Here is a 12,054-nt window from a genome sequence, read left to right as displayed (position 1 = left end):
ATTAAGAAACCAGCTATGCCAAATGCTAAAACACTGAGGGTAAAACCATTTCAGACCACAGCATATGTCTTCAAAGGTAATTTTTTTCTACCCAATTAATTTTATTTTGTTAGCAATATTACAAACATATTCAAACAACATCTAGCTTTCCTTTAGCATGAAATAAACTCAATTTAGAAAAAAATCCTTGTAGCATTTCTACTGTGTAATGTGTCAGTCACCCTATCCTTTACAGATTAAGCTTTTTGGCATTATAGGAGAAATCATCTGCTACATACTGGCATCAAGCAAAAGCAGATTCATAAACTCTGTCCTTAATCTCTCTTTCAGTTTTCCTCCAATTAGAAACAATCTTTTGCTGATACTCTAATTAATACTTACACATTAAAATATTAGGCATTATAGCAGAAATCATCCATTATATTCTTGCATAAGGCAAAACTAGGTTTGTAAGCCCTTGTCCTTAATCTTTCTTTCAATTTTCTTCCATTTAAAAAAATCTTCCCCCAATACTCTAATTAATGCAAATTATATTCATGATTAGTTAGTATTATGCTAATCTGAGCCCCAAATTTACCTAAATCTACATGGTGTTGTCTGAGTACCAGATTGCTTTGGGTTTCTAAGTAAAATTACATTAGCCTGCCAGCTGTACAAAACACCATGATAGAGTAGAAATCCAAGCAAATCATCAAGATTACATTAGTTTTGTTTCTTAATGAACAACTGTTTGCATTAGGGATTACAGACAAATTATGGTTTTCCTCTCTGTACCCAGGCAGCCAGGCATCTGTTGAGAAGTTTCTTTTTTTTTTCCTAACTATCCCTAAATAGATTGAGGAGAGCTAAGGCAGAGACTTGGGTTCTAATATTTCACATAATTGAATTTTTTTCCTTCACAAAGCAATCACCACTGTGGGGCCCACTGCTAACCTCAAATTTCTCTCTTCCATTGCTGCCTGGAATGTGCGGAAATGTGAGTGTGTTTTTTTTTTTAGAGAGGTATCAGTCACCCAGCTTCTTCTCTCTTTCTACAGAGGCAGATTACATACCTCAGAGGCATACCTCCTTGCTGTTGCACTTTGAGCCAACTTCCAAACCCAATTCCCACTGCTCTGATACAAACACTGTGTTGTCATAAAGAGTTGTGTGTGGAAAACAGAGGATTGGACTTCATAGTATTGTGTTAACAGCAGCGATAGGGAAACAGAGCTATGCAAAGTTCGGTGATAATGAACATGGTACCACCAAGACCACTAATCTTTAAAGTGTAACAACAAAGCACAGTTTTGTGTATGTATGCAATTTAGCAGCCTGTTCAAGTTCATCCCTGTTTCATATCAAACTGCTGTAATGTGCTTGTTATTATGTTCTGCTTGATTTAATTACGCTCCTAGAGTACAGGTTTACTCATTCTTCCGTGCACTAATCTCGTCTCCAGAACTCACACTGTGACAGCTCATTATTGTCGGCAAAAATGTAGGACGCTGATAGGAAGAGAAAGGCTCTGATACATTCATCATTGTGTATGAAGACCTCCTTATTACAAGATACAAGTAACAAGTTAATTGTGGATCAATTTGTAGAATGTGGGGCAGTAAAGGATGGGTAAATCACTATCCATAACTTGAATGACACCACCAAGGAGCAGCAAAATAATTCTGGACAGTTTTTCTTATATCAAACCCTGTGCTATTACAACTCCCTCTTGGCCTATCCAGAGTGTTAGATATATACAAATGTGCCTACAAGGGTACTACCACTGTCAAGGAACTTATTAAGAAGCCTGAATATCCTCCAGAACAAAATCCCCCTTTTACTTCCTTCAAATGGTCAGTTTAAATAATTACGATTAATCTTAGCAACAACATATGAAGCAAATATATGTGTGTATATATATATATAACTGACAGATATCTTTTCAGTTTGCAGTCAATAATGCATAATCCAGACCTTCTGTGCTCTGTCAAGTTTCTTGTTATGAACTACTGCAGCAGAAGACCATTCTAAATCTGATTTTATATGCTGACAAAATGAAAGTAATCTAAAAATATCTGCATATGAAGTCTACAAAAGATGTTACTAAGGCTATCATGTTATGGAACTCATTTGAGAGTTTAAGGAGAAGTCTGAGTGACTTCCAAAATACTTTAGAAAAGTTATTTATTAGGCTACCTTTGTCTAGAGACAGGTGAGCTGCAATTCTGCCTTCATTGCATCCAGTTTCAACTGGAGCAAGATGAAATCTGGCCTTCTCCTTGGAAACGTGCCTGAGACCTAATACAAATGAGTGCTTTCCCCTCCACATGTGTCACATTCGGTACTTCTGTATGGACACTATTTTGCTGTTGTCAACATATATGGAAAATTAAAATAGTCACTAAAATCAATCAAAGAGGGGACAATCTTCACATTAGATGCCAGGAAACTTCTAATTATGCATCAGTATCATTTGAGATACAGAGATTCACAAATACCGCATCACAAGTATCAGGCATTTCACCATGCAAATGAAATTATTCATTCAAAGTGTAAGCCTGATGTTTCAGAGTTTGAAAACCCCTACAATTTCAGTTGTGCTAAGAGACATTGCTAAGGCAATCAGATGGACGGAAAATCTGAATGCTTATGTGTTGCTCAATGTAGACATTCTGTCAGTTAATGATACATGAGTTTGCTTATTGATTTGTAAAAGAACACTAACAATTAATTATATACTACTCCAGCATTTGTCAGTGAGATGCTTTGAGATTATTCTAGTAGCAGAATGGAAAAACACATCTGGATGACATGGTTTGAAGATCACGGAACAACATTAACTTTGGGTAAGAGCTTTAAGTAATTTAAAACTGATGAGTTATTACTATTAACACATTCACTTTATTATAATGTAAGCTTTTGCACCAATTGTTTGGGCAGCAATATTAACCACAATGTAAATTAACCTGACCAAGAATAAAATTACTTCTCCCTTCTCTCATTAACAGATGGTCCTTGTCTAAGGTGGTCTTAACCTTAGATGAAACTCTTAATGTTTTCCCTTCTGGAATTATTTCAAGGTTCATAACTAGTTTGGCTGAAAAGAACAGATTTGTATGACACATCACAATATGAAATTTTAATCAGATGCATCACTGATAGGATGAGCACATCTCGTTGGGAATCAACTGGAATGGCTACTCAAGACTTTATATTCAAATTAAGCAAATGGCTAACTGCGTTCAGATTCCGCCTCATGAATCCTCACTTACCACTCGAACTTGCTAATTATCAGTACCAAGGACAGAAAATTCAAGGGCTTAGGACTATTCCATACCCTTGTCAAGCTGGACTTCAAGCCCAGCTGTAAAGAGGAAGCCAGTGCCGCTATTGCTCCACCTGCCATGGGTACTGGATCAACAGATGTCAGCTTTCAGGTTAGATCCATTTGTTACCTTCTACTAACATTGGGCCCACGAAAATGCTCACAAAAATAGTGGGCCAAATAGCCTCACAATATGTTTATGCGGACTTATGGAGACTGTATTCCCCTTCCTTACTGTGACAGGACTGCTGTTCATTGAAATCAATCAAATAAGAAACCATAGCAGTACTGTGGGCAGCAAACAAAAAAATGAACACACAAACAAACACCACCACCGTACCCCCAGTATCCTCAAATGTACCAATGAGTAATCCTTGATTTGCAAGCATACATGCAAGAACAATATTGTTACTGGAAAGCTGAGGCAGTGAGCTCTGCTTAAGAAACTTCAGCACATTTCCAGATGTATGCAGATAAAAACCTCACCAGCCTTTCAGAGTGGTGAAATACATCTCAGTGGTTTCTGAAATCACGTTAACTTTTACTTTGAGGTAGCATGGTGATGTCTCTATATAACAATCAGTATAATCAGCTATTTCCAGACTCTTGTAGAACTACTTTTTGTGGTTAACTAATAGTAATTTTAAAGGTGTCACACAAGTGGAGTTCCTTAAATCCTGAAAAAGGTAGTGAGAATTAACAAACATGGGATTGCCAGAACAAATGGAATATGACTTGTTAAGTAGAGTAACTAGGAAGTGCTACAACATGAACATGAAACACTTCAAATGCTAAACTCTTTTAGTTTAAAAGCCCAGTGTTAAAAGATTCAGTTGAGCCTCTATTAATTTTAAGAGGAACATACCTGCTTTATTTTATCCACAATTCTTAAGACCAAAAGGCTTGGTAACAAATTTCTTCTGCAGATTTCTTAACCTAAATGGAAGACTACATAATTTTATTGGATCAAATTCATTACATAGAAGAAACAGAAAGTCTTTATTATATGGATGAAATCAGAATTCATATGTCACATTTTCTTGAACTTTGGGAAAATTTACACCTAGCCTAATCTCTCTGGACACAGACTTTCCTTGACTTACAAAGAATGCATTTCACTTCCATCAGAAGGTAATATTCTTTAAGACATAGAAAATCTCACCCATCGGTATTTAATATCTTTAAGAAACTGACATTTGCCAGTGACAATTTGAGATTTGACATTGAACCTCTGCTTATAAAAACAGATCTGTCATTGCACATGCATGTTCATGCAAAGATAGAAGAACTTAAGTGATTATATGACATTGCAAGATACAAATTGCGTTAAAATATTTGATTGTGTGGGGTTTTTTAGAATTCTGAATACCTCTAGTAAAATTTTAAGATAGTTAATGGTATCGCTGTATAACTGCACAAATTGATAAAGCTGCATGTAGTAGTTAAAAAAGAAGACAAACGTTACTTCCTGATCACATTGGGTTTATACATTTGCAAAAGATGATTTTATTTTTCTCAATGTAGTTTGAGACACATTGTCAGTTGTGGCTAACATCTAACCATCTCTTATTTCTAGCAAGTGAATTTTTCACCTTTTTTTCCCACTAATAACTTCTATTTCTAATTTAAATTGCAAAAAGAAATTGCAGAAACATTCACCTATCTGCCATTATTTTAGGTCTTTCATGTCTTTACTGATGTTGCTTTATGCAAGTTTTTAAAACTAATGTTATATTAGCAGCCTGAATCTTACAGAGCAAATATTTCCAGCTTTGTTAGAATTTTCAATCTATCAGTATCAGTGCATAGAAAAATCGGCTTTGTTTCTTCAGAATCTTGACTCAGCGATCATCAAATAACATAAAAGAACAAATGTAGCTATTTTGTATAGCAGGGAAAAAAATGCAGCAAAGACAAAAGGTGTCTGGAAAAAAAACCAGGAAAATGAAAGAACAGACTGATAATTTGAGAATAGAACAAGCAACTTTATTATGAGTTGCATAAGATCTATGTAGGTCCTACAGCAGATTCAGCTACTTCAAGGTGCCACATGTTCAAATAAGTGACAAACTATTATTGAACAGATACCTAAAACACCAATGTTAATTACATCTTGAGTACTTCAGTTATATAAATTACAGACACATTGTATAAAGCACAACTGCATTTAACATGCTGTAGAAGCATGCTCCAGAATTAAAGTCAGTTTCTGCTGATTTCAGTGAACTCTGAATGGTGCCGTAAGCCAACACACTGCATACATATTTAGATATGTATTCACATGCACACATACACACAAACATATGTTTATGATATTGTGGATGCATGGCGCTCTTCATAGGAAGACTTTTAACACTGCCAGAATGAGCAGACAAGAGGAGGCACGGGTGGACTCTCAGTGTGGCGTTCTTGCTGGATACAAGTAAGAAGCACAAGTAGGAAGAGTTGTTTCTCTCAGAAGATGCTGCAACTGCTGAACACTTCACAGTAGCAAATCTAACTGGAAATGCATAGCTAACATGCAAGGGACCAAAAGGGAAAAGACACAGAGGAATTAGAAAAATATGTGCTTGTGAGTAAATGCAAATATCCTTTTGTTAGTTAAAAGGACATTTTTAATAAAAAATCTCAAGGAAGAAGTATTAAACATGAACAGCAGCACCTCCATTCTACACTAGCATGTACTGTTAGCATTTATATTCCCTAGTACTTCCAGGTTTTTCCTTGATGAAGGAAGCTTATTCCCTTGTTCCATAATAAAAAAGGATTAAACATTAGAAATGAATAAGCATTCCAGTTTTATAGTTGTCCAGAGATCTTTCAGATTTTAAACAATCTGAGACATATTGAGAATGCATAGTACCTGAGTCAGATATTTATTGTAGACTGAAATGCAATTTTATGAAGAAAACCAAAAACCTAAATATTTATTATGTCTCATTAGCATATAGAGCACATCTTTAAAAAGTCATTTTGTGGTTAATCATCCAAAATAACATAGTTAATAAAGGATCTTCTAGTAAGTTATTTGCAGTTGATATTTTTGTGTAAGTAAAGAAAACTGAACAAGAGCTTACAAATATAACCTTGAGCTAACCCTTCATTTTACCCACTCCTCCTCCTGAAATTTATAGAATTAAGATACTGTGTTCTAGGTCCATGAGTAAGCACAGCATGTTCAATATGTCCACAGTTATACTGACATTTGTTTCTAAATCATTTAATTAAAAGTCATTATTGAGAACAAAGGATTCATTAACAAGCTGTACATCTGAACAACTGATGGAGTTGTGGTGTTATGAATATCTTTTTAATCCAAATTAGAAAACTGCACAGATGTGCTTCTGTAAAATATTGACATACTGCAGCTCCCTTGGAATGTGATTAACATTTATCTTAAACCAAAAAGTACACTAAAACCTGTCTTTACTAATAAATTTAGGATCTGAATAATTCTTTTAATGTTGAAATATAGCATCTCAATTGTTGCTATTTTTACCTCCATTTGCGATTATAATAATACAGCCTTAATATACAACGTGAAAATTCTCTTTTTAAAAAATAATTATTGCTGAAAGTGAAAATATAGAGCAGAATAGGAAAGTGATAATCTTTGTACTAACAAACATTTTTATTCTAAGATTTTAGTATGATGTTTTTCATCATAAGATCAAGCCATTAAGCAAAAGGACATGTACAGTATTTGCAGCAAATCAGAACTGCCTAGTTTTCTCTGGATTGTTCTTAGCACAAATTTGTGATTTCAATACTTTTTCCAACAGTTCTGAACAGACAAGCTATTTTCAATTCTCTGCCTCTACTGCACAAACATGTATGTGTACAAAAACAGAGTTCTGAGATTAGGAAAAACAGATTTTTTTAGAACATATATTTACCCTCTATAGATTTGCATGCAAATGGTCTGATGACCAGAAACATAGGTTCAGACTTTCGCACAGATTTCAGAAAACAACTTTGAATAGGTTCTCAAGATGCAAATATTTGAAAGCCATTCCCACAAGAAAAACCCAGCAACCTAATAACCATGCCACAAAGTTTTGTAAATAGCTATTCAGATTTGAATTTTTAAATCTGTAAAGTGATGTATTTTTAAACCAGTAAAGTCAATCCCTAAATACTATATGTCTGTAATCCCAAACTAGCCCTTTTCCATTAATGAAGAGACAGTAGAAAATATCTAGTGTTTCTAGGGGTATCATCCTCTCAATCACCCTCATCATCATCATTCCTCCTCACTCTATAAATGGAGATTTTTCAGTTAACATGATCTTGAGTATTTGCCAACTGTACTGAACAGTAATTGATTTTTAGGTTCTGTTTCTTCACTGAATTAAGTGCAAATAAAGTAAGATGATATGCAGTTAACATGGTCACATTACAACCAACTTAAAGACTGAAATACTCAATTAACAATGCTCCACATATTTCCTTTTCTTAAATATATTAAAATTTTATTTTTGCTTGCACTTGGTTATTTATTGCAGTCTCAGTAACTAAATTTTACCCTCTTGCCTTTTAGTAAATACATCTGTATTCAAGAGAACACAAATTGGGGGAGTATGTAATTTCTGTTTGTTTTGCTTTTCCCTGTTAAATGAATTTGTTATTGTTGTAGCTATGTAAAAGAATCTGAAAGAAATAAGCAGTAAGACGGGAAACAATAGAATAGTAGTACTACAATACCATAGGTGGATAACACAGACTTTACTTACTGAACATTCCACTTAATTTAAAGAGCAGAAGGTTATTTTCCACATAATAGTTTCAATGTAATTACTATATTAAAAAAACCCCAAACATTTAAGAAGAAAACATTACTTTAGGAATATTTGAACCAAATTTCATGTTGATCATCCAAGCTGCAAAATAATTGTGAAGTAGAGAACTTATCTATAATGAAAAAACACCGAGTTTTGTAATGATGCCTGTCATAATAGCATTTGTTAATGAATGTTCTTATAACTATGAGCAACCATCCTAATACACTGTTTCCTGTTTCCCACAAGGAATTTTTGTTTACTATTGTTCAGGAAAAGCGGAAACAGAAAACTAATGAAGTCTGTCTTTTTTTGCTCAGAACTTTTAGGGTTTTAATTGTACTACATATTCCTGATACCAATTTGCTATAAATAATTATACAATAAAATCTGTGCTAATGTTTTGTTCATTATGATATTAAAGCATAAGATATTTGTCCTTTGTTGAGAGAAAACAATTCACAGTGTACATGGGTTTACCTTAGATTCTACAACTTCAACTTTATAAATTAGAAATATGCAAAATAGAATGCACAGATAGATATAATTTGATTTTCACCTATAATTAACACTCAAGCACTTTTAAACTCCTTTTCTAAAGCACTCATAAAATACAAACTCATGACATATTACCTATATTTTACAGATTACCGTTCAGGATAAAATACTGCATGCAGTGAAAGTATTGATTTTCTTTTCCCTTTGGAAGCAATGCCAGCTTACTGAAAGCTGTCCTTAGAGAAACCTTTATTAAACTGAAGACATGCTCTTTAAAAAAACACAAGCCTTTGTACTTGCAATATTAAGGAAATGTCCTACACAAATATTTCATAGTGCCTGTGTCTAAACATCTGTCAGCCACTTTAACAGCTCTTTTCAATAATCTACACACTTAAAATAAAAAGTCTGATTAAAGACCTGAACATTAATCCAAACATAGTACTACCATATAATTCGCAGTGAAAAGTAGGTTCACAAACCAACTTTTTTTACTTTTCTCCTCTGTTCCTTTTAAAGTAACATGGATATTCACACCACAACAGCTCAACAAGTAGCAAAGACAGAAAATGTTCCCTTCCCTATATTCAAAAAGTACAGAAACAAACGCAAGTAGCAAACATAATTTAAATTAAATACTCCCTTCAGGTATGACACCCTCTCTTAAGGCACGTATCATCATCCACCTTTGGAAAGGTAATGAAGTCCTTGCAAAGCAGTGTAGGAAGGCAGTTAATCAGAAGGTTGCCTTCTGTCCCGGCACTGGGACGTGCTCTCCACTGCTGCTCCCCAGACCCACTGCCCAAGAATAAAGGGCCTATTGTCTCAGCACTGTACTAATTGTGAAAAAGCAGCCCATGCAGTAAGCATAATAATTATCCAGACAAACAAGCAAAGGCGATCAATAAAGGAATGAAAAGGGTAAAAACACACAACCATACAAAGCAACCCAAGAATGAAATTAATATTCATAATGGAATGCTACCCAGCAGAAGGTCCCTTTAATGGCATGGCTATCGCACACAAGAGACTGTTGTCGGCACCCAGCAAAATCAGTATATGGAGAAAACTTCATGTAGCTCTGCTGAGGAGAAAAGCTTTTCACTCCCAAAACACTTGCTCCCAGCCCCACAGTTTTGATTAAAAAAAGTTTTGGGCTTCTTTTCCCGGCAAGATGAAAAAAGTTGTCTCTCAGGGTCCACCCTCCCCTGAAGCCTGTAAGGGATTTTTCCACCTCCTTGCTCTCATTTGCAGCTGTATAAATATGAACAAAAAAGCCATGCTCATCCAAACAAAGAAAAAAATGGACTGAATATGCATATCCTCATTAACTAAATTTAATTATGACAAGCGGCATATTAATCAGTAGTTGCTCCAGTTACTGCATTCATTGGAAGGGAGGAGGACTCCAAATTAAAGGGAAGCATAGGGGACAATCGCATACTGATTAGGAGGCTGCTCACAACATGATACAATACACTTTCTAAATAATTATTCAGAGGAAACAGAATAAAGAGGCATATTGCTCTATTTTTAAGAACAACTCAAGAACAATTAGCCAGGACGATGATGACAAGGCTGCTTTCTCTTTTCCCATGACTGCTTCCACCTCCACATTCTCACACCAACTAGCCTGGCAAGCGCAGCGAAATTTGCATTTCACCGGAAAAAAAAAAAAAAAGAAAAGAAAAAATAAAAGAGAGAGTGGAAGAAGATGAAAACAGAGAAAGAAAAATTTCACTGTTGTTTTAAAAAGAAGGGCCATGCAACAACAGCAGAGAAACCCTATCTAGCTAACTGATGTTTAAGAGCTCTGCAGAGTCACTGAGCTGGAGCTGGAAACTTTGCACACTCTGAACTCTGCAGCACGTGCATTGCAAAAGTGAAGGAGGAGTTCAGAAAGGAAAAAACCTTTCAGGGAGGGGAAAAAAAGTTGTCACACCAACTTACCATCCACCAGGTCCTGGCTGACATGTCATAGCATAGTTGCCATTTTATGGAGCTGTCCGATGCTTTCCCTGCCATTATGCTGTCAGCAACCTTCATCAGATGCAGCTCAATGGAAGATAAGACACCTAATCAAGAAAACATCAGCAGTGGCTTGCTGGGCTACATGTAGGCCAATCCTTATCACACTGCATCATGGGAAAAGCTCCTTTATTAGCAAGAACTCCAACCTCACTGATATAAAGACAAGGATCAGGTTTTTTTTTTCTTGTTTTTTTTTTTTTCCTTTTTGTCTGAAGGGATTGGTGAAAGTAGCCAGCATTCTTTGTGTATCATGTGTACACCAGTTCAGTATCTTGCAAGTGGGCGGCTAGCTGCATTGCTGGGCTATGCAGACTTAAGTTTATTTGCATTCTTCTCAGTTGTATATTGTTTGACACGGTTTGTGGTCAGCTCTGAGCTTAAGAGAGGAGGGGAAAAAAACTGCTCTGAATTAGTATCTCCCCTAACAAGGACAGACCACTCTTGCTGACACATGCATCTGCACATGCACCCCCACACCCCCCCACACACACGCATGCACAGGCAGGGCACTCCAGGGAACACACAGGTAGCAGCTGCATCTGGATGCAGCAGGGGTTGCCAAGGGCTACAACTCTGTTCTCAAACCGGACATATGGAAACTCTTTGCAATCAGCCTTTAACAATGAATACGGAGACTGGTAAGTCCACAGGAGCAGCAGGGACAGGGTGTGGTTGGGATTTCAGTGCCACAGATTTTCTCCCTCCTCCCTTCCCATAGATGCTCATGATCTGCTTTGCTCCGGAGATGAGGCAGAATAGAACTATCTCTGTCACTGCTCGCTCCTACTCCACAGCTCCCATTATACCTACTACCAGTACGGAGAGAAGGCATTCTTCCTGCAAGGTTTTCCATGCAAGGTTTTTTTTACTTATGGAAACTTAGCAATTGACTGAAGGAAGGGCTGGCTTAGGAGAAATAATTCTGACTTTATTTTAAGCTGTGGAAAAGGAAAAGTATGTATATAAGCACATAGAGGAAATCAATAAACCCTGGCTTATATCAAAGGGGATATACAGATAGAATAGGATTTGCTAGTCCTGGCCAAAGTGATCAATATCAATTTTACTGTTGCATTGCAGATTCTATATGTGCTTTAGCTACAAGTCCCTCTTTAGTAAAAAAAAAAAACCCTACATTTCAGAAACTGTCCTTTTTAAATGGCCACATTTTAAAAAAGCCTGTAAACAAGCAAATATTCCACACACTTAGAATCTCTCTACTGTCCATATTTTCAGTTAACGATCTCTCCATTTTGCTCTATTTTATACTTGAAGAGTCTTTGCAGTTGACAGGTTCCTTATGCCTATTTGCCATGAGCCATAAGAATCCAGGACTAGAGACATATGGAAGTCCACACTACACTACATACAGCCCCCACCAGGACTCTTCATTACTGCATCTCTTCTTCCCCATGTTTGCATTTGTCATTTTTTGCACCCTCT

The 12,054-nt window shown here is 36.0% G+C and overlaps 1 protein-coding gene across 6 annotated transcripts in view; it reads right to left on the bottom strand.

Moving 5' to 3' along the window:
• Positions 1-10,659, bottom strand: part of NFIB (nuclear factor I B) — a 271,625-nt gene extending 260,966 nt beyond the window's left edge. For all 6 annotated transcript variants that reach the window (XM_069880041.1, XM_069880042.1, XM_069880048.1 and 3 more), the window contains exon 1: positions 10,531-10,659. In XM_069880041.1, the coding sequence (XP_069736142.1) occupies positions 10,531-10,626 (96 nt within the window). In that variant the 5' untranslated portion in view covers positions 10,627-10,659. The remainder of the gene's footprint in view (positions 1-10,530) is intronic.
• Between the last annotated feature and the right edge of the window lie 1,395 nt (positions 10,660-12,054).

The sequence above is a fragment of the Phaenicophaeus curvirostris genome, chromosome Z (assembly GCF_032191515.1).
Source record: "Phaenicophaeus curvirostris isolate KB17595 chromosome Z, BPBGC_Pcur_1.0, whole genome shotgun sequence".
Lineage (NCBI taxonomy): Eukaryota > Metazoa > Chordata > Aves > Cuculiformes > Cuculidae > Phaenicophaeus > Phaenicophaeus curvirostris.
The sequence above is the reverse complement of the archived record's forward strand: the minus strand, read 5'-3'. Positions and strand labels throughout refer to the sequence as shown.